Source organism: Harpia harpyja, chromosome W, assembly GCF_026419915.1.
Source record: "Harpia harpyja isolate bHarHar1 chromosome W, bHarHar1 primary haplotype, whole genome shotgun sequence".
NCBI lineage: Eukaryota > Metazoa > Chordata > Aves > Accipitriformes > Accipitridae > Harpia > Harpia harpyja.
Genome location: NC_068968.1, coordinates 9,822,720 through 9,850,566, shown reverse-complemented (window position 1 = coordinate 9,850,566; position 27,847 = coordinate 9,822,720). Strand labels below are relative to the sequence as shown.

Here is a 27,847-nt window from a genome sequence, read left to right as displayed (position 1 = left end):
CATAGCCTTTCCTCTGTTCTAGGGTTACATAAGATAAAGCTTTGAGGGAGATTGCCACAGGCAAGAAGGTATTCTTAGCTTTATTATGGGGAAAAGTATGAGAGGGAAGGAGCGGCAGAGAGAAACTGTTATGTACTGTGCTGCTTGGGGGGGGAGGAGGAGTCTGAGTGAAGAAGTAAAGCTGGGCATGAGAAAGGGGGGAGGAAAGGTGTTTTAATGTTCGTCTTTGTTTCTCATGACCTGAATCTATTTTAATTGGCAATAAATTAAATTAAATTAAATTAATTTTCCCCAATTTGAGTCTGTTTTGCCTGTGACCGTAATTGGTAAGCAATCTCCTTGTCTTTATCTCAACCCACGAGCTTTCTCATCCTAGTTTCTCCCCATGTCCTGCTGAGGAGGGGGAGTGAGTGAGTGGTTGGGTGGGCATTTGGCCCTTAGCCAAGGTTAACCCACCACAATACCTTTGGGGAAGAGTTCTTTATTCCATCTGTCAATGAAGTTGGTGCTTTTCATCTAAGCTATACCTGCAAGAAGGTGGAGTTCTAAGCTATACCTGCAAGAAGGTGGAGTTCTGGGCTTCAAATGACTTCTTTATTCTGCATGGGCACAACTGTTATCTGTGTTCATCTATGCTTTTTAACATAATGTTTGAAATGTGTTTAAATCTGAACTACTAGCCTTTTAAGCTTTCTTCTCCAAACCCTATCCAAGAAGTTAAAGGACTTTGTTTTGCCTTATGCTGTCAAATAAAAACTATACACCTTTGCATGTCAAACATTGTTTAAATAGGGGTTAAATGGGGCGTACTTTTCTGGTGCTGTTCAGTTTTCCAGTAATCTGGTAGTCTTCATCTGTGATAACAATGGTTTTCTTCATGGGTTTGAATGCTATTCTGCCACATAAACCAATGTCTGCTTTTAGAGAATAGTTGCATTATTTTTGATAGACTAAACTTTTTGGATTGTTGCAGGGAAAAGCTTTTCAACTCACATGATTTAAATGAAATGAGGATCAAAGTGTTTTATTGATTTATTAACAATACATGATTAAACAGCAATGACTGAACTATATATTCAGAATTCATATCAATAATACAACAGATAAACCACAATATTAAACACCTACAAAATGTTAATAAACACCTACATATTTCTAAATATGCTTCTGTTGCTACTCCTAAACTAATCACACATGCACACACAGAGTTAACACCCCCCCCCCTCCTCCCCCAAGGCAGTGTAGGGTAACAAACAAGCATACCTCCCCTTCTGGTAGTGTGGGTAACCCTACTTGCACACCCCTCACGTGGAACATGTGGGTGCCGCAGCTTTAGGTGTGCCCATGCTGCTCCCTACAATCTGCTAATGCACATGCCAGTGAGAAAGCCCCCCAAGAGGTCACCTTTGCACCCCTGAGGGGTGGACCCCTACTTGGTGCACCCTGTACTGCCAGCCCAGTAGCTGGATGCAGGCTATTCATGAGGGAGGAGGCTGCTTTGCTAGGCCTAGGTGGAGGTTGCGATGCCAGCAGGGCCACTTCTGGCAGCATCAAACCCAGTTTCACTGTTTCTCTGTTGCCATTTCTTTTTCCACATTTGCAAAATTTTACTGCTTCTTTTCTACTTCTTTTTTTAAGCTGACCACCCCCCCCCGCCCCACTTCCTGCCAAGTCTCTTTTGTAATTCCCTGGTTACTGTTTAATCCAGCTGATGGTCATCATCCTCTTCATTGTTATCAGTTTGGGGCAAATGCCCTCTCAGACAGTTATGGGTGTCCCATTCACACCCACCCTTACACTCACATCCCTATCTTATCAGTGGTTGTTATCCAGGCCTTGTTACCAGGAAGAGGCCTTACAGACTGCCCCACAGTGGTATTATTCTTTGGGTTATGTTGTTATCTAGATTTCCTCAAGAGCCTTGTAGAAGACTAACACTGGTTGTGGGTTTGTTTTTTGGTTTTTTTTGAGAATGCGTTTATACAATTATATTATTTGACATATATATTATATTTTTTTGATACTGGGCAAGTAGAGATATAGGGTTTTAGAATTTGATGCTCCGAAGGGTAAACTAGTGTTTCACCTCTTGTAAACTCTGTTCTCAATATTTTGTTCTGTGATATGTTTCTGGTTTTAAAACAGTTTTTTTCTGTGGTGTTTCTGAAATTCATCACTGCTTGGTGAGGTGTGTATGTATGTGTCCTAAAAAACCTGAATGTGCATAAACAAAGTTGTAGTATATTTGCAATTGACAATATTGCCAATGATCTTTTTTTAAAGAGAATAAGAAAAGGAATTTGGACAAATTATTTCAAAGTATGATTAAGTAGATGAAAGCTCAGAAAGAAGTGTTGATTTAGGCTCAGGCTATTAAAAAATTCCATATTGTATACTGTATTTTCATTTTATCATCACAATTGCTCTATTGTTTTTTTGTTATATAAATACCCTGAAGCCATGCTAACTACTCTTGATGATTTTTATGTCTTTAATGTGCCTGGAAATGGTTTCCAGGATTAGCTGCTCCATCGCCTTCCCAGGTGTCATGGTTTAACCTCAGCCAGCAATTAAGCACCATGCAGCCACTCACTCACTTCCCTTCCCCACCCAGTGGGATGGGGGAGAGAATCGGGAAAAAGAAGTAAAACTCGTGGGTTGAGATAAGAACGGTTTAATAGAGCAGAAAAGAAGAAACTAATAATGATAATGATAACACTAATAAAATGACAATAGTAATAATAAAAGGATTGGAATATACAAGTGATGCACAATGCAATTGCTCACCACCTGCCGACCGATGTCCAGTTAGTCCCCGAGCGGCGATCCCCCCACCCCCACCCCCCCCCAGTTTATATACTAGATGTGATGTCACATGGTATGGAATACCCCTTTGGCCAGTTTGGGTCAGCTGCCCTGGCTGTGTCCCCTCCCAACTCCTTGTGCCCCTCCAGCCTTCTTGTTGGCTGGGCATGAGAAGCTGAAAAATCCTTGACTTCAGACTAAACGTTACTTAGCAACAACTGAAAACATCAGTGTTATCAACATTCTTCTCATACCAAACTCAAAACCATAGCACTGTACCAGCTACTAGGAAGACAATTAACTCTATCCCAGCTGAAACCAGGACACTGGGGATGGAGGCACGGCTGAGCAGCCCGTAGTTCCCTGGGTCCTCCTTCCTGTCCTTCTTGAAGATAGGAGTGACATTTGCTTTCCTCCAGTCCTCAGGCACCTCTCCCAGTCACCATGATCGATCAAAGATTTTTGAGAGTGGCCTTGCAATGACATCTGCCAGCTCCCTCAGCACTCATGGGTGCATCCCATCAGGCCCCAGGTCATCATGTATACATGATCCTTGACATTCTCTTTCCATGCTTCTGAATTAGCAGTGCTTGCATCTTGTATCTTAACCTCCATCTACAGACCAGAAACTCTTCTGTATACAGCCCTTAATGTCTGTTATGGTAATAATTGAGTGTTTCAAAATATTTGGAAAAGTAGTAGTGTAAAGACCTGATAGTACTCAAAGAATTATGCTCTTTTCCATCTCATATTATAGAGGAGTTAGGTTTGGAGTACGTCTCTCTGGAACATGTAGGAGCTCTGAGTGATCAATGTTGTGTTGTTTTGTTTTTATTTTTTATTTTGGTTATTTTTGAACCAGTTCGCTTATGTACATTGCGTTGAGAAAGTGGGATTTTCAGAATGCTTAAATGGGAGAAGAGAAGTCTCATTGACTTCCAACTTTTTTCAGTGTGTTAAAAAATGCTTTCAGAAATCCCTTTGTTAGAAATATGCTATAGTTGAGTGTAGTTGAGTTTGCAATGGTTTTGGTTGCAAAAATAAAGCTATTAAGCAATGTCTCCAGTTTGTTTTACTGATTGCCATTCAATCTAAAACTTTCTACCTCTCTACTCATACAATAAATGTGTACTTTTTTATTCTAAGTAACAACAGCAAATAAAATAAGCACCAAAAGGTTTTCAAAAGTAAAAAAAGAAAATAACTTCTTTTTTTTCCCCTTCCTCTTCAGATCCAGACATTTAACATTGAAACACCATGCCAGACTGTGGAGGACTTAACGAATGGGGTTGTGATGGCTCAGGTGCTCCAAAAGATGTAAGAGCAAATTTGTTTTGTGATTTTTGGTGCATAAGTTTATCACTTGTACATTTGTCTGAATTTGAGTATATTTTCTTATTTCAAATTGGGCCAGTATTTAATAAGTACTCAACTAAACTATGTTTAGCCAGTGCTTTTAATCTGGAATATGGGTACTACTTTTTTCTCCAACTTTCAGATAATTATTTTAACAGCAGTTAATATAAGCCTAAAAAAATAGTACTTGGACAAGGTGTTTATCTAGTGCTAATTTTATTGAAAAGTAAATTGGGTTAAAACTGAGCTTATATGTTCACAAAACTTAAATTTCATCTTAAACATTTGAAACCAGTGCAAGGTAAGTTATTAGCTTGGGGCGGTGTTTGAAGTTATAGTACACTGTATCACATGTTAGAATTGAAGTAGATAGAAAAGATGAAGCTGTTAAAATTTTCTGTGTTACTGCTCATACTTTTGCTATCATTTTTATGAGTGTTAAAGGGGAGCGCAAATACTGAACAGGCATCAAAAATAACTCTGAAACTGGAGTTAGTCTTTCCAGGTCATGTCTTAGTTGTATTAGCAGGGCAGCATGGGGAGTCTGGATCAAACAATAAAACTTCTGTGAGAAGGGAGCAAGGCAAAAAACAGGATCACAACCCTGGACTTCGGGAGAGCAGATTTTGACCTCTTCAGGGATCTGCTTGGAAGAATCCCATGGAATAAGACCCTGGAGAGAAGAGGGGTCTAGGAGAGCTCGTTGATTTTTTTTCAAGAATCACCTCATCCAAGCTCAAGAATGGCCCATCCCAACAAGCACGAAATCAAGGAATGGTGGCAGGAGGCCTGCATGGATGAACAAGGAGCTCCTGACTAAACTCAAGCATAAGAAGTGGTAGCAGGGAAAGGAGACCCAGGAGGAATACAGAGTCACTGTTTGAGTGTTCAGGAATGGGGTTAGGAAAGCCAAAGCCCACCTGGAGTTGAATCTGGCAAGGCACGTGAAGGGTAACAAGAAAGGATTCTACAAGTACAGGAACAGCAAAAGGGATTCTAGGGAAAACATGGGCCCACTGCTGAATGGGGTAGGGGACTTGATGACAAATGGCATGGAAAAGGCTGAGGTACTCAATGCTACCTTCACCTCAGTCTTTCCTGGTGTCATGGTTTAACCCCAGCCAGCAACTAAACACCACGCAGCCGCTCACTCACTTCCCCCCCACCCAGTGGGATGGGGGAGAGAATCGGGAAAAAGAAGTAAAACTCGTGGGTTGAGATAAGAACGGTTTAATAGAGCAGAAAAGAAGAAACTAATAATGATAATGATAACACTAATAAAATGACAATAGTAATAATAAAAGGATTGGAATATACAAGTGATGCACAATGCAATTGCTCACCACCCGCTAACCAATGCCCAGTTAGTCCCCGAGCGGCGATCCCCCCACCCCCACTCCCCCCAGTTTATATACTAGATGGGATGTCACATGGTATGGAATACCCCTTTGGCCAGTTTGGGTCAGCTGCCCTGGCTGTGTCCCCTCCCAACTTCTTGTGCCCCTCCAGCCTTCTTGTTGGCTGAGCATGAGAAGCTGAAAAATCCTTGACTTCAGACTAAACATTACTTAGCAACAACTGAAAACATCAGTGTGTTATCAACATTCTTCTCATACTGAACTCAAAACCATAGCACTGTACCAGCTACTAGGAAGACAATTAACTCTATCCCAGCTGAAACCAGGACACCTGGCAAGACCAGCCTTCAGGAATCACAGCTACTGAAACCAGAGGGAAAGTCTGGAGCAAAGAAGACTTGTCCTTGGTGGAGGAGGATTAGGTTATAGAACATTTAAACAAGTTGAACGCACAGAAGTCCATGGGACCTGATGGGATGCATGCATGAGTGCTAATGAAGCTGGCCGATGTCATTGTGAGGCTACTCTTGATTGGTCTTTGAAAGGTTGTGGTGATTGGGAGAAGTTCCTGAGGACTGGAGGAAAGCAAATGTCACCCCTGCCTTCAAGAAGGGAGACCCAGGGAACTACAGGCCAATTAGCCTCACCTTGATCCCTGGGAAGGTGCTGGAGTAGCTAATCCTGGAAACCATTTCCAGACAGACAAGAAGGATTGAAAAAGAGGGAGCCAGACTCTTCTCAGTGATGCCCACTGACAGGAGATGAGGCAATGGGCACAAATTGAAATGCAGAAATTGGAATACAGGAAATTCTATTTAAAGATTAGAAAATACCTTTTTATTGTGAGGGTGATTTGAACATTGGAACTGGTTGCCTAGAGAGCTTCCCTTGCTGTAGCTGCCCCTGCTTTGAGTGTGATTTTGAGGGGCCTCTTCCAATCTTAATTATTCTATGATTCTATAAGCTGAATGGCTTTGTTTTGATAATGTAATTTTAGTGGTGTGCAAGGACATTACATTCTTAGATTAAAGGGGAAATCACTATTATGCTGGATAATAATAAATTTTGATTAAAAACAGCATGCCAGTATAGTCTAGGATGTTTCTGTATACTGTCTGAATTTGAGAATGAAATGTTTTGAAATGCTTATGTTCAAGTGTATTAGCTGTCTAACTGTGACACTGTCCACAGTGTTTTGGCTTCTGGGGGACTATAGATAAGCATAGTAGTTAATAAGTAGTTAATATATATCTAGAACTACCTGTTTTCAGAGAGAGGTTTTTTTAACCTTTCATTAGAAGAAGTTTCAGGTAAGAGAGAAATGTATCTGTTGTAGGAAACTCAAATAAGTCCAATAGCTTAGTAGTGGAAAAAAGATGGATTTTTTTAATTGACGTTCTGAAGAAACAGTTATTTTACTGAAAGAACAAATACAGTCATCTGGAGATTTCTCACATAAGTTCTCCTGTGAAGAAAGTGAAGCATCAATTATTTATAAAAATAATAAATGCTGTCCTCTGTATACTTTACTTTAAGGGAATCTTTGCAATTGCAAATAATGTCAGCAGTCCTGGCTGCTTTAGAATAAGTGAAAAATCTTCAAGTATTTTGTGTTGACATAAAAGAAGACAAAAGATAGAAATGGTAGTTATAATCCAACATTTAAAATAGCATATTCTTAAGTTTTCTGAAATGTGACTATCAGTGTTACAAGTCTAATAAGAAATTGGATGCTGTTTCTTTCTTCAAGATTGTAAAATTCTTCCTCTCTTACCTGCTAAAGTAGAAGAGAAGTTTATCACACAGATGGTAAGCAAGTTTAGTAAATTCTATAAGAAGTCAAGATTTTTATCAAAATTATCTGTAAATTATTTGTTGGAGCACTTGGTAGAGAAAAACATGATTGTGGCCTATTGAGTTTGGATGTTCATCAGTCATCAACTTGTGCAGTTTTCCTCATAGAGTGCAATTCCCATTTACTTCATGACATGTCAGCAATTGATAAGTGTCATTGTTTTTCTGTTAGCTTTTTTAAACTGACTAGTTCAATGACTGGTCAGAATTGGGATCTAAAAAAAAATACTATGCCTGGATTGTATACCAAAATAAAGCTTGAATAACAGACCTCAGTAATCTTACTGATAGTATTTTTAACTTTTAACCTGTTACTGGTGACTTGGGATGCTGTGCCCCCCTCCAAGTAAGCAAGGAAATCTACTCTGAAATACTGTTTTCAACTGTGATTTCAAGTGATTTCTTAAAAAGAAAAGTATGTACCATGTGAATATTGTGGTTTTGTAGTAGCACTTGAATTTTATTTTTCCCTTAGCAATTGTCACATTGATATTGAATGTTAGCTTGACTTTGTCAGTGTATCTAGAGAAGTTTAAGTAAAGATCAGCTAAGCAATTGCAAGTCTTCTGCTGTCTCATGCAATAAATTGAGCCTAACAAAATAACTCTTTGGCAATCTTAACCAATGTCAACTCTAATACAGATTTACCACTTTGCATGCTTGTGTAATGAAGATATTGATTGATAACAATAACCTGGACTGTATTTCTATTGAGAAAAGCTTTGGAGCAAAGGAATTGCAGCAACGAGTTGATATTAGAATTCTAAAACAATGATAAGGTATGCATGATTTCTAAGGAAAAATATGATTGCTTCTCTTTTTGTAGTAGTAGTGGATACCTCCAGTGGATCATTGATGTAGCTATCAAGGGTAGCAAAACCAATAGACAGCTGTGTCTCTGACTGTGAAAGGTGGGCGCATAGATGTGGTGACTATGTTTGGTCTAAATAGTTGGTTTAAAAAACTGATAGGGAGCCAATAGACAAAGCCATTGCAGAGATGTCATGGTTTCAGTCCAGCTGGTAACAAAGCACCACGCAGCCACTCGCTCACTCCCCCCGCCCCGGCCACGGTGGGATGAGGAGAAAATATAAAGGCAGGCTTGTGGGTCGAGATAAGGACAGGGAGGGATCACTCACCACTTATGGTCACGGGCAAAAGACAGGCTCAACTTGGGGAAGAAACAAAATCAATTTAATTTACTACAAATCAAATCAAATCAAATCAAAACAAGGATATTAGGAAGTAAACCCAAACCTTAGAACACCTTCCCCCCACCCCTCCCTCCTTCCCGGCTCAACTCCACTCCCAGTTCTCTCTACCTCCTCCCCCCAGAAGCACAGGGGAACAGGGGATGGGGGTTGGGGTCAGCTCGCCACACATTGTCTCTGCCGCTCCTTCCTCCTCAGGGGGAGGGCTCCTCACTCGTCCCCTGCTCCACCGTGGGGTCCCTCCCACAGGAGACAGTCCTTCACGAGCTTCTCCAACGTGAGTCCTTTCCACGGGCTTCAGTTCCTCACAAACTTCCCTGGTGTGGGTCCTTTCCGTGGGCCGATCTTCAGTCACAGGCTGCTCCAGTGCGGGCTTTCCCATGGAGTCACGGCCATCTTCAGGGGCCTCCACTCCACTGTTCATCTCCATGGGCTGCAGGGGAACAGCCTGCTGTCTCACCATGGGCTGCAGTGATACTGAAATTCACAGCCTGTAAAGGAATACTCTCTAAGACTCGTTTTGGAGTTTTAGAAAGCAGGCATTCTTTATTGCAGCGCTGGATGCACAGGGGATAATTCCACCTAGCATGCATGCCACAGCTTCAGCACAAACAGGTTATATGGAGTAACTAATTACATATTAATCAGATTAGTATACATATACATAAAAATTATTGTAACTGATTATCATAGTACTGCTCACATCCGATCATGCGCAATGGTTTTTCATTTGACTCGAAGAGCTGCTTTTGCGACCACCGACCCATTTGAAATTCTGTTGGCTGACCTTCAAGTCTTTGTTTGTCATCCTTGTTCTTTGATCTTGGAGCTTAACATGGTTTCAGTCACATATGGTCAGTTTCAATATTATTCTTATCTAATGTACAGGAACATCCAGTCATAAGAGCAAAGAACTGCAAAATTTATGAGTAACTACCTCTACTAGTTAATTACTTGGCTACACTTTTGCCTATTGTTTCAATCACAGTGTTAGTATAAGATTTCTAATAATTATTTACCAAATCTCACCTTTACAGTCATCTAGCAGCAAACCAGTTTCCACGGCTGGTACAAAATATTAAAACCATCAAAATACTTAGACATACCATACAGAATGTATGGACATATGCTATCAGCAGGGGCATCACCTCCTCTGGCGCCCCTCCTCCCCCTCCTTCTTCACTGATCTCGGTATCTGCATAGGTGTTCCTCTCACATTCCAATCCCCCTACTCACTGCCTGTTCCCCTTCTTAAATATGATATCCCAGAGGCGCTACCACCGTCACTGATTGGGTCGGCCTGGGCCAGAGGCGGGTCCGACTTGGAGCCAGGGGAGCTTCTAGCAGCTTCTCACAGGAGCCACCCCTGCAGCCCCCTCCCCCGCTACCAAAAAAACTACACCACACAAACCCATAACAAGAGGATACAAAGAGAAAGTATTCATTACTATTAAGAATTTGAAAAACAAATTTGGAATTAGTTAAGTTCTCCATTTTGCTACTTCAAACAAGTACTACAGAAAGGATACTTATTCAAGTAAGGCAAGAGTGTTCAGGCAAATAAAAGGAGTTAGAATAGAACAGAGTTAGTCATCGTCTTCTGTATCAGCAGCCCTGGTTCCCTCCCTGTCTCAAGAAGGGGCACTAAGTAGAAGAAAGTTGACACATAAGTAGAAATGCATAACAGCAAGGCAGGTGGGTGCTAGAAGTTATTCAGAAGTCATGCATTAATGTTTAATAGTGAAGAATAAATTAGGCCTAAAAGCAAAAGATTACTATAAGTAAGGGAATGGAGCCTGGATCATAGGCATGTAGTTTGTGACTTACAGGTGTCATCTTCAATGAAGAACTGAGAGTTTTTTCACCTTACTCTTCCAACCCTTCAGCAAGTGCATCTTAAAGACAAATTTAGAATGGACACTGGAGTCAAAATCAACTTAAAAATTGATTCTTTTATTCCATTGAGAAAGGCAAACTGCTACTTCTGTAAATGATGTTTCCTGATGTTTCGGGGGTTTTGTGTGTGTGTGTGTGTTTGTCACTCAGTACAGCTGCCTCCAATTTAAGGTCCTCCACCAATGTGTGTTCATTGAGGCTGATAACATTAATTGCATTGGGGAGGGGAAGAGATTTCTGATGACTTTTCAGTGCATCAGGAATTTCATAACTGTACTGGGTCTGGGCTGGGATGGAGGTAACTTTCTTCATAGCAGCCCATATGGTGCTGTGCTTTGGATTTGTGACTAAAATAGTGTTGATAACACACCAATGTTTTGGATATTGCTGAACAGTGTTTGCAGTGTCAAGGCTTTCCCTTTTTCCCACTCTGCCCCAGCCCAGCAAGTAGGCTGGGGGTGGGCAAGAGGTGGGGAGGCGACACAGCTGAGACAGCTGACCTGAATTGACCAAAGAGATATTCCATGCCATATAATGTCATGCTCAGCAATAAAAAATGGGGGTTTGGTTTTCCAAAGTAGCTGTTGCTCAGAGACTGCCTGGGCATTGGTCTGTTTGTGGGAGGTGTGGTCCGAACAGTAATGGAGTCTGACAACATGTTATAAAACAAAGTTTTATTGAGGCAGTAAGAAAGAGGAGCAATGACGCACCCATATGGCGACTCACCCAATCACTGATAGCAAACACAGGATCATAAGCAATGCCATGGCTCTGGTGGACTGCCAGGGACACTTGCTGTCCGGGTCATCTGGCAGCAACAGCCAATCGTGCAAATGCCTTTTGAATATGGGTAAGAGTCACGCCACCCCTTGGCTTCACCAATGGCAGTGTGATTTGAGAGAATCATACCTTACATGGAATGTGGGTGGCATCCTGCCTTACACTGACGATGTTGGTAAAAGGGTAGGGTGTCAGGGGGTCAGCAGCCTGTCTATGCTGCCAATATTGGTCTGTGATGGGTTAACCCTGGCTGGACGCCAGGTGCCCATCGAAGCCGTTCTATCACTCCCCCTCCTTCTCAGCTGGACAGGGGAGAGAAAATATAACAAAGAGCTTGTGGGTCAAGATAAGGACAGGAGAGATCACTCACCAATTACCATCAAGAATGCGGGCAAAACAGACTCAGTTTGGGGAAAATTAACTCAATTTATTACCAATCAACCAGAGTAGGGTAATGAGAAATAAAACCACATCTCAGAACACCTTCCCTCCACCCCTCCCTTCTTCCCGGGCACAACTTCACTCCCGGATTCTCTACCAACCCCCCAGCGGCACAGGGGGATGGGGAATGGGGTTTACGGTCAGTTCATCACATGTTATTTTCTGCCGCTTCATCCTCCTCAGGGGCAGGACTCCTCACACTCTTCCCCTGCTCCACCGTGGGGTCCCTCCCACGGGAGACAGTCCTCCACGAACTTCTCCAATGTGGGTCCTTCCCACGGGCTGCAGTTCTTCACGAACTGCTCCAGCATGGGTCCTTTCCATGGCGTGCAGTCCTTCAGGAGCACACTGCTCCAGTGTGGGTCCCCCACGGGGTCACAAGTCCTGCCAGAAAACCTGCTCCAGCGTGGGCTCCTCTCTCCACAGATCCACAGGTCCTGCCAGGATCCTGCTCCAGTGCGGGCTTCCCATGGGGTCACAGCCTCCTTTGGGCACCCACCTGCTCCGGCGTGGGGTCCTCCACGGGCTGCAGGTGGATATCTGCTCCACCGTGGACCTCCATGGGCTGCAGGGGGACAGCCTGCCTCACCATGGTCTTCACCATGGGCTGCAGGGGAATCTCTGCTCCGGCACCTGGAGCATCTCCTCCCCCTCCTTCTTCACTGACCTTGGTGTCTGCAGGGTTGTTTCTCTTACATGTTCTCACTCCTCTCTCCAACTGCCATTTTTTCCTCCGTCCCAACTTTTTTCCCTTCTTAAAAATGTTATCCCAGAGGCATTACCACTATCACTGATTGGCTCGGCCTTGGCTGGTGGCAGGTCCGTCTTAGAGCCGGCTGGTATTGGCTCTCTCAAACACAGTGGAAGCTTCCAGCAGCTTCTTACAGAAGCCACCCCTGTAACCCCCCCCGCTACCAAAACCTTGCCACACAAAGCCAATACAGGGGCAGGGTGTCAGGAGGTGGCAGTTAGACTCCTTTTACATTGTTATTTCTTTTCTTTTTTTTTCTTATCCCCTCTTTACTTCTCCTATTATACTGTCATTATCTTGACCTACGAGTTTTCTCATTTTTGTTCTTCCTTTACTCTCCCCTGTCCTGCTGGGAGAGGGGGGAGTGAGCAAGTGGCTGTGTGGGTGCTTGGCTGGCTGGGGTCAGCCTACTACAATAATAAATCCATTTTTATAAAAGAAAAGCAGATTAATCTCTCCAGTGAGAATTCCAAAAAAGGGATGAGTTTAGTTATTAACGAACATGAATCAGGCAAAGCATTGGATAGAAGTTTGAGGATGTTGTGCTTGTTAATTTCTTGCACTGATCCAGTGATCTGGGCATATTTCTGCAGAACACAGCCAGTATTACAAGAAAATTATCAGTTGAGAAGTCTAAACTTCCTATTCTTTACATTTCTTTACTTCCACCATCATGGAAGGGGTCTACTAGGTGCTTAACAAGGCAGGTTATTGTAGAAACAAAGACAAAACTAGGACAGTAGTTTATGGTGAGGGGCAGTTTCAGAGGGATTATTAGTTCAGAGAAAGAACCATAAGATTTGATGGCAATGAAAGAAGTGGAAGAAAATCACTTGCTCATCACATGATAGAACAGCCATGCCTTGTGTTAACTTGCTAGGAAGGATCAGGAGCTCTTTTGATCTTGAAAGTATGTTGGTTTTGCTATTTTTTTTTTCTAGGATAAGATGTTATCCCAAGTGTATGAGGGCCATCTGTATGAAACCATGTAGCAGAACTTCTCTGTAATAAAGCTACGGAAAGAGACTGTGGAAAAGGGTATTTAGAGGGAGTTATTGACACCTTCAGAAGCTTTTCACCAATGTAGAACATGATAAAATGTGGTATAAACATGATGCAAGCAAGCAAGAGGATTTTTACCTACAGATACAGGTGTCACTAAATAAAAATCCTGAAGGACACTTTTTTCTTTTTATCTTAAAATCATCATCTTTGAAATTCAGGTTAAAGTACTAATTAATTGGATTCTCCAGTGCTAAGTTTATTTTATCTGAAAATATCAGCCTTCATTTTGGAGCTGAAATTTTCTTTTATTACTAATCATAGAATCATTTAGGTTGGAAAAGGCCTTTAAGATCATCGAGTCCAACCATCAACCATGCCCACTAAACCATGTCCTGAAGTGCCACGTCTACATGCTTTTTGAATACCTCCAGGGATGGTGACTCCACCACTTCCCTGGGCAGCCTATTCCAATGCCTGACAACCCTTTCAGTAAAGAAATTTTTTCTAGTATCCAATCTAAACCTCCCCTGGCGCAACTTGAGGCCATTTCCTCTTGTCCTATCCCTAGTTACTTGATAGAAGAGACCAGTACCCACCTCACTACAACCTCCTTTCAGGTAGTTGTAGAGAGCAACAAGGTCTCCCCTCAGCCTCCTCTTCTCCAGACTAAACAACCCCAGTTCCCTCAGCCACTCCTCATAAGACTTGTGCTCCAGGCCCTTCACCAGCTTGGTTGCCCTTCTCTGGACATGCTCCAGCACCTCAATGTCTTTCCTGTAGTGAGGGGCCCAAAACTGAACACAGTACTCAAGGTGCAGCCTCACCAGTGCCGAGTACAGGGGAACAATCACTTCCCTGCTCCTGCTGGCCACGCTATTTCTGATACAGGCCAGCATGCCATTGACCTTCTTGGCCACCTGGGCACACTGCTGGCTCATATTCAGCTGGCTGTCAACCAGCACCCCCAGGTCTTTCTCTGCCGGGCAGCATTCCAGCCACTCTTCCCCAAGCCTGTAGCGCTGCATGGGGTTGTTGTGACCCAAGTGCAGGACCCGGCACTTGGCCTTGTTGAACCTCATAAAATTGGCCTTGGCCCATCAATGCAGCCTGTCCAGATCCCTCTGTAGAGCCTTCCTACCCTCGAGCAGATCAACCCTCCCTCCCAACTTGGTGTCATCCGCAAACTTACTGAGGGTGCACTCGATCCCCTCGTCCAGATCATTGATAAAGATATTAAAGAGATCTGGCCCCAGTACTGAGCCCTGGGGAACACCACTTGTGACCAGCCACCAACTGGATTTAACTCCATTCACCACAACCCTCTGGGCTCGTCTGTCCAGTCAGTTTTTCACCCAGTGAAGAGTACACTTGTCTAAGCCATGAGCCACCAGCTTCTCAAGGAGTATGCTGTGAAAGACAGTGTCAAAGGCCTTACTAAAGTCCAGGTAGACAACATCCATGGCCTTCCCCTCATCCACTAGGCGGGTCACCTGGTCATAGAAGGAGATCAGGTTGGTCAAGCAGGACCTGCCTTTCATGAACCCATGCTGGCTGGGCCTGATCCCCTGGTTGTCCTGCACATGCCGTGTGAGTGCACTCAAGATGAACCGCTCCATAATGTTCCCCGGTATTGAGGTCAGGCTGACAGGCCTTTAGTTCCCTGGATCCTCCCTCCGACCCTTCTTGTAAATGGGTGTCACATTGGCAAGCCTCCAGTCATCTGGGACCTCCCCTGTTGACCAGGACTGCTGATAAATGATGGAGAGTGGCTTGGCAAGCTCCTCCACCAGCTCCCTCAGTACTCTTGGATGGATCCCCTCTGGTCCCATAGACTTGTGAGTGTCCAGGTGGTGTAGCAGGTCACTAACTGCTTCCTCCTGGATTATGGGGGGTATATTCTGCTCTTTGTCCTTGCCTTCCAGCTCAGGGGGCAGAGTACCCTGAGGATAACTGGTCTCACTATTAAAGACTGAGGCAAAGGCAGCATTAAGTACCTCAGCCTTTTCCTCATCTCTGGTGGCAATGATGTAGACTTCACTTGAACCTTCAAATGTGAAGGCTACCATTCCCTCTGCTTAAAACAGGGAAGAAATGCAGTAAAATTAACATGCCTGTATACCATCAAATCTGTTGATTCTTCTAGGGAATGCAATACTTTAAAAGGAAAGAGTAAAGATTGGAGACAAAGCAAAATGCTTATGGATTGGATATGAATGGGCTGTCTGGCTAAAAATGTGCAGCTTGTGATGTTTCTAGCAGATAGAAGTGCTATAGATTATTACCTGGATAAGTTATCTTTTTTTCTTCATGGTGTGGTTTTTTTTTTTTTTTTTACTGTAATGTTATTCATTCATGTCAGTATTTCTTACCCATCTGTTGGTATCAGTGGAATAGAATCATTCTATGTTATACAGTAGAGTACTAACTTTTCTCCTTTCTTTCATCTCTGGAGACTGTTTAGTATCTAGCTATCTTTGGGTACTTACTTTCTTTATCAACTCCACTGGACTTGGTAGATATACAAGATGGCATATATTTTCATTTGTGTCATCTACTTATCTACTAAAAAATCTTATTTACATAAGATTTACATATTCTTAGTCAATTAATGACTAAGTGTTATACAGTGTAGCATAGCTTGTGTGTGTTAATATGTGCAGAATATAAAAGCAGGACTCTCATATCCCCAGTGGAGGGATATATTTTGGGGGTTTGGGGGGATTGCTTGGGTAACTTCCCTTTTTTTTGCCACACATTACACTCAGTCCCTCCCAATCCCTTTGGCGAGGCAACAGGCAGCACAGGAAGTTGGGATCAGTGCATACTTGTTTGGTTTTGCTGCTCATTTCTTCTTACTTACTCATTTCCTTTGCTCCAGAGTGAGTATTCTACAGGCCACAGTCCCTTTTGGGGTGTCCCTGCTCCGGTGTGACTTATTCATGGGCTGCAATCCTCTCAGAGGTACCTCCTTGACGTGCGGAAAACAGACTCCACAATCAGTGAGATTGTAAAGTAGGTATGTTCATTCAACGGGGGGTAGTCCCACCAAAGTCGTGCGCACCCGACTCGGCAGTTTGTCTCAAGTTTATACAGTCAAGTGTTACATATTCACAATACGCCTATACATATGCATGACCTATCCCCGCTTCATATTAAAATTAGCTCCGAGAGGTCATTTCCATAGTCTCCTCTCAACTGTGCTTGCGCAGTGCCTCTTTATGGTGGTCGTCTGGTGGTCGCAGAGATGAAGATAGATGACTCCTCTTCGTCACCGCTAGTAACCTTTTTTCTTGCGCAGGCTCAGTGATTTCTTGGTATTCACCCAAGCCGCAAGACCAGTCTTAGCTGGCTCTTGGGGCCTGCTCCTGCTTCTTATCAGGAGCTGTCTTTACCTCATTGGCTGGTCCTTGGGACTAGCTCTTCTTATCAAAGACTGTCTTTGCCTCAGCTAATTTCAACAATGTAAGCGCTAAACATCATCCTTCATCCCCCCTTATTATGTCTACTGAGATTCTTTTGACTCCCCTTGTCTCAGTCCCCCCTTTTCTAGAAAATAGTAAATTCTTTTACTATATCTAATCCTAGTACTTCTAATACATTGTTTCCCTATCTAGCATCCTCTCAAAGTATTTGTTGGTCTCGAGTTTTCGTCGTAACTGATTCTTTTTCCATTCACTGTAAGAGTCTCCTGTATTCTTACAGCACAAGAAGCCACACCGAACCAAAGGACCACAGACAAGAGAATAATGATTATTATAGTGACAAACAATTGCTTCAACCATGCCAAATTTGGCAACCAGGAGGTTAATTTTTCCCATATCTCAGTGAATTCCCATGAAGTGTCATCTTGTGACATTAAATGTAAAAGCTGGGTTTGTTTCCAAATTTGAGAGAGATCTGTTTCTATTCGTCTTTTTTGGTTAACATAGGTGCAGCAGCGTTCATTAATTACAGTACACAGGCCCCCTTGTTGAGCGAAGAGCATATCTAGACCTAGTCGATTCTGGAGCACCATTTTTCCTAGGGAAGTGGTTTCTTCCTGGAGGGTCTTTATAGCATCGATTGTGGCATTATTAATAATTTCCATAGTGGCAGAAAGATTTAGCAGAGCTTTCTCTAACTCACTAACTCCCAATGATGGAATGAGCCATCGTACAAAACTATGAAATCTAGTTGGTCTTTCCACTAGGGGATTGCTGGTGCGTTTTTGCCTTATTACTGGTTTCATATAAGTCCGTAAAAATTTTTTTGAATCATGGTCAGTCAAATTTTTAACCACAATGGTATTAGGGACTATGGTTCCTACGGCACATTGGCCAGTCCAGCCTAGAGGCAGCACTTTATATCCTGTCTGTCCACAAATCCAATACCATCCTAATCCTACTGGAGTGGGCCATCCCCTGGGTCTAGTAGAATTATGCCCCCGGGTTCTTGCAACCCGGGTTTGATTGAAGTTCCACATGTTTGCGCTACCATATTTAATATATTCAGTACAATTGGGGTAACTCCCAACAAACACCTTGACTGATCCACATCTAGGGTCCGTGCTATTACCTCCAGAATTCTTAGTTGTATTTTTCAGATGGCACCTTTGAACACACGGAACCCTTTGGGTTTCATTCCACAATTCGCTCAGATCTGTTTGCCATTGAAGGTTCTCAGAGGGTATTTCAGTGTACATTGTGAGGGACATGTTATTAAAAGCTGCTGCTATCACCGAGGTGTTAGAAAAAACTGTAGCAATTACGGGGTAGCCCTGTCCGAGACCCTTAGGAAAACGTGAACATATCCAGCAATCAGTTTGATTCACTATTTTTGCAATACTCTCGTGGAGTTGAACAAACACGTTCCCATCCCATGCTACACTCCTTGTCCCCATAGTTGCCCATATTACCGCGTAAAAACTAAGTGTCCATCGGGTTTTGTGGTGACTTTCCATGGGGTTTTGGGTGTCTATTCACTCTGGTGTGATGAATCCAAGCGTTCCGTTCCTTGATCCTAATCGCGGTGAAGGAGGTAAGTAATACTTGAAATGGTCCTTCCCACTGCGGCTCCAGAGTTTTTTCTGTAAGAGACTTTATATACACATAATCTCCTGGTTGTATATTATGTACAGGCCCATCCAAACCTCTCCCTCGAGTCCCTACCACATGCTTCCTGATTTTATTAAGTTGTTTACCTAATGCTACCATGTAAGAAGTCATAATTTCATCCCCCGCTTGTACAGACACCCCTCTCTGTATCCCATAGGGTTGTCCATACAGAATTTCAAAGGGGCTCAGTTCTTCTTTCGCCCTTGGTCTTGTTCGTATACGCAGAAGGGCTAAAGGGAGAGACTGAGGCCATGTCAAATTTGCTTCTTGTCCCAATTTCACAATTTGCTGTTTGATTAAGTGGTTCATTTTTTCTACTTGACCACTCGACTGGGGGTGATATGGAGTATGAAGCTGCCAATCTATACCCAAATGGCGGCTAATTTGTTGTACTATTTTTGAGACAAAATGTGGTCCTCTGTCAGAGGATATGGTTGCTGGAACCCCAAAACGTGGTATTATCTCTTGCACCAATATTTTAGTTACCTCCCGAGCTTTAGCCGTTCTTGTTGGGAATGCTTCTGGCCAACCTGAGAAGGTATCAGTTAATACCAATAAATATCGATACCCCCCTTTTCTTGGAAGTTCTGTAAAATCAATTCGCCATTGTTGTCCAGGCCCATTGCCTTTTCCAATCTGGCCCATTTCCGGCTTGGGGGTATTCTTAGGATTAGTCTGGAGGCAAAGATCACACTGTTGAGTCACCTGTCTCACTGTGGTGTATAAATTTCTAGCCACAATTTCTCTTATCAAATGATTATACAGAGCCTCTGTTCCCCAATGTCTTTTCCTATGTTCCTCTCATATCAAATGCCATAATAAGCAAGAGGGAACGATTAGCTTTCCTTGTGGGGTATGAGCCCACCCCTCTTCATTATATGACCCTTCTAAATCTGTAATGAGCTTCTGATCTTCCTTGGTGTATTCTGGCTTACCTTCTAGGGAAATCTGCCTATCAGGTATTAAGGCCCCTTCTGTTTTTACCTTTGTTTTGGCCACTTGTTTTGCCTCTCTGTCCACCAGCTCATTCCCTCTTTCCAAATCTGAGCTCACTTTCTGGTGTGCCTTAATATGCATAATTGCTACTTTCTTAGGGAGCTGGACAGCTTCCAGTAACTTCAGAATTTCTTCTGCGTGTTTGATATTTTTCCCTTGAGAACTCGATAGTCCTCTCTCCTTCCAAATTGCTCCATGTGCATGTACAACTCCAAAGGCATATTTTCAGTCTGTATAAATGTTCACAACTTTGCCCTGGGCCAATTCCAGGGCGCGGGTTAGAGCAATTATTTCTGCCTTCTGTGCGGAGGTGTTCATAGGCAAAGCCCCTGATTCTATTACCTCTTAGCTGGTGGTGACGGCGTATCCCGCATGTCGATTACCATTTAGGATGTAACTGCTTCCGTCTGTGAACCAAGTTTCCCTGTTTTCCATGGGGCTGTCTTTCAGGTCTGGGCGACTGGCGTATGTTGCTTCGATGGTTTCCAAGCAGTCATGATGTACCGGTTCTCCTGTGTTCCCGCTGAGAAAAGAAGCTGGGTTGACAATGTTAGTGACTACAATCTCCACATCATCCTGCTCTACCAATATAGCTAGATATCTCAGGAATCTTTGTGGAGAGAGCCAATGTCCACCTTTCGCTTCCAGTACTGCTGATACTGTGTGAGACACCAAAACAGCCATTTTCTGGCCCAGAGTAAACTTTCGGGCTTCCTGTATATTCAATATCACAGCCGCAACTGCCCGCAGGCATCCAGGCCAACCTTTTGCAGTCGTGTCTAACTGCTTAGAAAGGTAGGTAACTGCCCGTCGATATGGACCCAGGTTTTGTGCTAATATTCCCAGGGCAATGCCCTGCTTCTCGTGGGAGTAAAGAAGAAATGGCTTACTCGCATCTGGGAGTCCTAAGGCCGGGGCCAACATCAAAGCCTCTTTCAGTAGCTCAAAGGCTCGTTCGGTCTCCTTGTCCCACTCAAGGTGTTTCTGCTCAGTGGCTGTCAACGCATACAGTGGTTTAACAAGCAATCCATAATTATAGATCCACAATCGTCACCACCCCGTCATTCCAAGAAAAGTCCGTAACTCTTTTACTGTCTGAGGTCTCCGAGTTTGGCATATTGCCTCTTTACGGGCCTGTCCCAAAGTTCTTTGTCCCGCACTAATTTCATAGCCCAAATAATTCACTTTACGCTGCATTACTTGGGCTTTCTTCTTGGATACCCGGTACCCCTGGAGTCCCAGGAAATTCAACAGACTCACTGTCCATGTCATACAATCTTTCTCTGTTTTGGTGGCGATCAGGATATCATCCACATACTGCAACAGCTTCCCCTCCTCAGACGGGGCTTCCCAGGATTCTAAGTCTTTCGCAAGCTGATTGCCAAAAATGGTAGGACTATTCTTAAATCCTTGTGGCAACACCATCCAAGCGAGCTGGGTCTTTCGACCACTCTTGGGGTTTTCCCATTCAAATGCAAATAATTTTTGGCTGGCTTCATGGAGAGGGAGGCAAAAGAAAGCATCCTTCAAATCTAAAACAGTAAACCAAGTCAATTCAGGTGTTAATACGGTCAACAGGGTATATGGGTTCGCCACTACCGGGTAAAGATCTTCAGTTATCTTATTCACCGCCCGTAAGTCTTGGACCACCTGATATGACCCATCAGGCTTCCGAACAGGTAATATAGGGGTATTGAATTCAGACTCACACTCTTTTAATAATCCCAACTGCAAAAATTTTTCTATCACCGGCCGGATTCCTTCTCTGTCTTCCTTCTTTAGGGGATATTGTTTAATTCTTACTGGCTTTTGGCCTTCCTTGATCCTAACTTCAACAGGTGGAGCACTTTTTGCTCTTCCAGGTGCATCAGTAGCCCATACCCCCAGGTACACTTGGTTTAAGATGTCCTTGTTAATGCTTCCTTCTAGGGGGAGACTGGTTAAAGTTAGGCTCAATATTTGAATATATTGCTGATCTTTTACCTCCAGAGTAATTTCTCCCTTTTCGAATACAATTTTTGCTCCCAATTGTTCCAACAAGTCCCTTCCCAAAAGTGCCTTTGGGGAGTTGGGCATATATAAAAATTTATGAATGCCCCACTGTTTTCCTAATTTATATTCTAAAGGTTTACAAAAATATGCCTTTTCACTTTGGCCAGTCGCTCCTTTCACCATGACATAATCATCTCCCAGGGGCATCAAAGCTTGGTTCAGAACCGAGTATGTTGCTCCTGTATCTACCAAAAATTCTACCTCTTGTTGTGTTTTCCCTAGCTTAATTATAACCAGTGGATCCGCTAGGGTAGATTCCCCAGGTTCCCATCAATCTCCCTTCACATGGGCTACCGTTCCTCCTGTTTGAGCCCCCTGATCCTCCTTCTTGTTCTTTGGGCATTCCTTTTTCCAATGACTGAATTTCTTACACAAAGCACATTGATCCTTGCCCAGTTGGGGCAAGTCTCGTCTAGGCCCTCTTCCTCTTTCTTCCTGGATAACAGCCATTAATTTCCTTTGCCCCTGCCTATATCCTTCCTCTCTGTGACTAAATACTCTCCATGCTTCATCCAACAATATTTCTAAATTCCTACTCTCTGTAGGCCGTAATTTCTGAAGTTTGCGCCTTATATCCCTTGTAGATTGCCCCAAAAACAGGGAGACTAATTGTTGTATTCCTACCTCTGACCCAGGATCCAGCGGTGTGCTGCGGCGCATTACATCCCTCAATCGATCCAGGAATTCAGATGGAGACTCGGAAGGACTCTGTTTAACTGCATATAAAGCTGACCAATTTATAGTTTTGGGGATTGCCCTCTCCATTCCTTTTGTAATCCACTCCTGATACCCCTGCAATCTTTCCATATGTGCAGATCTATTAACATCCCACTTTGGGTCTTGGAGAGGGAAATATTCCTTAATGTCCCCTCCTGTAATCTTATAATGATCTTCAGCAAGGTTCCCTGCTGTTTTTAAAATCAGCTGTTTCTCTGTCTCAGTCATATATTCCAATAATAGCTGTATATCCTTCCAATCAGGGTTATGCTGTTTTACAATAAATTGGAAATGCTTAGTTACACTTACCGGATCTCTCCTATAATCTTTGGCAACCTTTTTCCATTCCCCTAGGTCAGCAGTAGAAAAGGGTACTTTGATTAGCATCGTCTCACCATCCGGCCCCACCGCCTCTCGGAGAGGTACTTGTAAAGCTGTTGAGGTAGTTTTCTTCCTAGTATGGGAAGATACAGGGCTGCTCGGGGGGGGGTTGGAGTTCTATCCGAGTCTGCATCCTGTTCCTGTGGTCGAGGGGGAGGCTTAAACAAATCAGTTAGATCTTGTTCTGGTGCCTGATGGATTTTATTGGTCTTTGTACATCTTTGTCCAATACTACATGCCGAACAACACCGCCTCAGTTTACCTCTAAGCTCCTTGTTGTTCTCTCGCTCAAGTGCAAGCACCATGGGGTCCTGTGGGGGTACCATTCCACAGTCCCTTTGCCACTCCGGATGGTTTCGGAGGGTGAAAAACATGTCTGCATATGAATCCTCATCCCATTTTCCTTCTCTCCTTAAAAACAGCATTAGTTGTAATAAAGTATTATAATCTATTGACCCATTAAGTGGCCACTTAGCATCACCTTCTAACTTATACAACGGCCACCATTGATTGCAATATTTAATAAGGTTCTTTTTACTTTCCGTAACTCCGGTCCCAACAATATCTTTCCAGTGGGCAATTACACAACCCAGAGGACTCTTCCTCAATACTCCTCCTTGATTGTTTCCCATTTTAATACTCTTCCTAATAATTCTTAAGTTTCATTTTGGCTTCTCCTTTTAATAAGCTTCCATGCAAATCGTTCCTTACACTTCTCTATAGTCTTCCCTCCGTTTCCCTCCCACACGTCCCAAATTTCTGGAATTAAATTTTCCTTTACACACCAATCTCACTATTTCGGATTCTTAGTGAACTCTTTCCCAATCATAAAAGTGTGGAATTTGGGGAAAACACTCAAGGCAGTCTGGTTTCCGTCTGCTAGATGTACAGTACCACCTTCTCCCACAAGATTTACACTTCATCAAAACCCAAGCCGGATGCTAATTACTATATAGTCCAGTTACAAGCCCACATACAAAGCAGGGAATCACCCCTATTAATACGTAAAGACATTCACACATTAACAAACATACATACACCTATAAATTTCAACGTATCATTTCCACACACCCACACAAAATCTTTAACATAAATTTCCAAACATTCACATCATACAATCATCGCTCCAGTTGACAACCTTCCAGCAGCTGCAAAAATAAACCAAGCGCAATTGCGAGGGGGTCCTCTTACCCCATAAACCAAGCGCAAATGCGAGGGGGTACGCCTACCCTTCTCCTGCCTCTTATATACCAGTCATCGACAGGTCCGTCCTGGCTCCCGATACCGGGATACAGCAGTCACCCCGGATTTGCTCGATCTACCCCCAAGATCGCTGGCGGCCGCTCTATCGGTCAGCAAATCCCCCCTTACCATACAGGGTACCCTCCTCCCATACGGGGACTACGCTGCACGCCAGACGTCTCCGTGCGATTTACCAGCTGCCCCGGCCTGTGCTTTTACAGGCTACCTTTGTGAAACATACCGTTTGGTCCGCGGCTTCAGGAGGTTGTTGTCTGCTCCCGCGGTGAGCGGCTGGCAGCGGAGGCTCCTCCGAGGAAAGTGCTTGGGGCGCGCCGAAGGGCGTCCGCTCCGCAGTCGGTCCTGCAGCTGAGCAGAGAGTCTCCTGGCTGGCTCGCCAAACTGACATGCGGAAAACACACTCCACAATCAGAGAGATTGTAAAGTAGGTATGTTCATTCAGCGCTGGGCCGCACGGGGGGTAGTCCCACCAAAGTCGTGCGCGCCCGACTCGGCAGCTTGTCTCAAGTTTATACAGTCAAGTGTTACATATTCACAATACGCCTATACATATGCATGACCTATCCCCGCTTCATATTAAAATTAGCTCCGAGAGGTCATTTCCATAGTCTCCTCTCAACTGTGCTTGCGCAGTGCCTCTTTATGGTGGTCGTCTGGTGGTCGCAGAGATGAAGATAGATGACTCCTCTTCGTCACCGCTAGTAACCTTTTTTCTTGCGCAGGCTCAGTGATTTCTTGGTATTCACCCAAGCCGCAAGACCAGTCTTAGCTGGCTCTTGGGGCCTGCTCCTGCTTCTTATCAGGAGCTGTCTTTACCTCATTGGCTGGTCCTTGGGACTAGCTCTTCTTATCAAAGACTGTCTTTGCCTCAGCTAATTTCAACAATGTAAGCGCTAAACATCATCCTTCATCCCACCTTATTATGTCTACTGAGATTCTTTTGACTCCCCTTGTCTCATCCTTGTCCTGGGTTCATCTGGGATAGAGTTAATTTTTACAGGAACCTGGGAGGTGGGGGGGCATAGCCGGGGCAGCTGACCTGAACTAGCCAAGGAGCTATTCCATACCATGTGACATCATGCTCAGTGTATAAATGGGGAGCAGACTGGGGGGTGCGCTCTCGACTTTCGGTGGGGGAAGTGGCGGAGCGTCGAGTTCCGGGTGGTGAGCAGTTGCACTGTGCATCACTCGTTTTGTATATTCTTTCATTAGTACTGTTGTTGTTGTTGTAACTTCTCTTTTTGTGTTGTCCCAGTAAACTGCCCTTATCTCAACCCTCGAGGTTACGTTTTTTTTTTCTTTTCTCTCCTCCGTCTCCTCCCTATCCCACCAGAGGGGGGCGGGAGGAGTGAGCGAGCGGCTGGGTGGTCCTTTGTTACCGGCTGGGCTGAAACCACGACAGTGCTTTTTGGCGCCCAACATGGGGCAACGAAGGGTTGAGATAACGACAGATCTGGCCAGAACGTGTTGAAACAAATTTGTCATATGCATTTTCTTATATTAGATAAATAGATGTTAGTCACAACGTTGGTTCATTTGTTTACATGGTGGCGTTTTGTAAGTTCTTATATGCTCTATGTATTGCCTGTAGTTACGTTTCTCACCTCTGGGAGAGTGATTGGGATTATCATTTTGCTGTACTGGGCAATGTCGACTTGTGAAATGATTACATCACTGGTCATGAGGTTAAGGTGGTATCTGTATGAGGCAGTGATATCATTTCCATACTTTGGGCGCCTTCTATCGGAATTTATTGGTAATCGCACCCAATCCATGGGGAAGTCGGGGGGGACACTTCCCCCCAGTTCGTTCACCTCCCTTCTCTCCTTCCGGCTAATTACAACAGCTTTTAAGAATTTTGAATATCCTTGGGATGCGCAAGCCAGCATGCTGTTAGTGCTATGTCTCCTGAATATGTTTCAGGTCTTGTTTAGGGCTACAAAAAAGTTTTTTAAGAATACCACCCAGAGATCTGCCCCAAAGCTGGATATTCATGGGTGGCACAGCATGTGGGAGGATATGGGCAGGTATCTAGAGAACTTCTCACCTCCAGTGGCTTGCAAATTCACTCCCGAACAACTACAGAACCCTCATGAAGTGGTAGAATATTTGAAAGAAAAATGCTGTGGCTATTCCAAAGACGTACAAGTCACTGCACTGTGCTGGGCCCTGGCCAGTATCTACCAAACACTGCTTGATATTAGGCAGCACCCTCAGGGGGAAAAGGGGGAAAAGATGGAAAACAGGGCAACAGGCACCGTGGCTACCCCTACCTTGGCAACAGGCACCATGGCTACCCCTACCCCGGCAACAGGCAGTGTGGCTATCCCAACCCCGGTGACAGGTACTGCAGCTAAACCAGAGAACCAACCTGTGCCAGTATCAGTCGCCCCTGTACAGAAAAAGAAACACACAAAGAAATCAGTTTGCTTAGTGAGAGATGAAGATGAACCAGGGTCATCGCAAGAACAGGAGGAAGAGGCAGAACCTGAAATAATTGCCCGATCTCTATCCCTGAGTGAGTTGCGTGACATGCGAAAAGATTTTAGCTGCCACCCAGGCGAGCACATTGTTACCTGGCTGCTCTGATGCTGGGATAATGGGGCCAGTAGTGTGGAACTAGAGGGTAAGGAAGCCAAGCAGTTGGGATCTCTGTCTAGGGAAGGGGGCATCGACAAGGCGATTGGGAGAAAAACACAAGTCCTCAGCCTCTGGAGGTGACTTCTGTTAGGTGTAAAGGAAAGATACCCCTTCAAGGATGAAGTTACATGTCACCAAGGCAAGTGGACCACCATGGAGAGAGGTATGCAGTACCTGGGGGAATTAGCAGTGCTGTAGGTGATTTATAATGATCCAGAAAATGGGCAGTCACCCACAGATCCAGATGAAGTCCAATGCACACAACCGATGTGGCGGAAGTTTCTACGAAGTGCACCACCAACCTATGCCAACTCATTGGCAGTAATGTGCTGGAAAGAAGGCAATGGACAAACGGTGGATGAATTGGCTGTCCAACTCCGGCAATACGAAGGAAGTCTCTCTTCCTCCCTACGGGCCTGTGTCTCGGCTGTAGAGGAATTGTCCCGAGAGTTCCAGCAATTCAAAGTGGATATGTCCTCCTCCCCACCTGTACAGGCCTGCATCGCAACTATTGGGAGTAAGCATTCCTCTGCTCAAGAGAGAGGAGAGAGAAAGTACACACGATGGGCTAACCTGTGGTTTTACCTGCGTGACCATGGAGAGGACATGAGGAAGTGGGATGGAGAACCTACCTCAGTCCTGGATGCACGGGTACAGGAGTTGCAAGAAAAAGCAACCAGAAAAGAGGATTCTTCTTGGAAAAATGCCGCTCCAGTTTCCCGTGAGCAGTCCCCCAGATGGAGTAGAAGGGCTGATCTCATTTCTGATCCTCTTGAAGGGACTTCTGATTCACGTGTGCAAAAAGTGAGTAACGGATACTCTGACCAGGATTAGAGGGGCCCTGCCTCCAGCCAGGTGGAGGAAAGGGACAACCGAGTCTACTGGACAGTGTGGATTCGATGGCCTGGCACATCAGACCCACAGGAATATAAGGCTCTAGTAGACACTGGTGCACAATGCACCCTAATGCCATCAAGTTATAAAGGGGCAGAACCCATCTCTATCTCTGGTGTGACAGGGGGATCCCAAGAGCTAACCGTATTGGAAGCTGAAGTGAGTCTAACCAGGAATGAGTGGCATAAACACCCCATTGCAACTGGCCCAGAGGCCCCGTGCATCCTTGGCATAGATTATCTCAGGAGGGGGTATTTCAAGGACCCAAAAGGGTACCGTTGGGCCTTTGGTATAGCTGCCTTGGAGACGGAGGAGATTGAACAGCTGTCTACCCTGCCTGGTCTCTCTCAAGACCCT

At 44.2% G+C, this 27,847-nt stretch overlaps 1 protein-coding gene across 11 annotated transcripts in view; it reads left to right on the top strand.

The window, feature by feature from the left end:
• The window catches only part of LOC128136076 (protein Hook homolog 3-like), a 130,575-nt gene that overhangs the window by 6,866 nt on the left and 95,862 nt on the right, over positions 1 to 27,847 (top strand). For all 11 annotated transcript variants that reach the window (XM_052775173.1, XM_052775167.1, XM_052775172.1 and 8 more), the window contains one exon: positions 4,037 to 4,122. In XM_052775173.1, coding sequence (XP_052631133.1) covers positions 4,063 to 4,122 — 60 coding nt within the window. In that variant the 5' untranslated portion in view covers positions 4,037 to 4,062. The remainder of the gene's footprint in view (positions 1 to 4,036; positions 4,123 to 27,847) is intronic.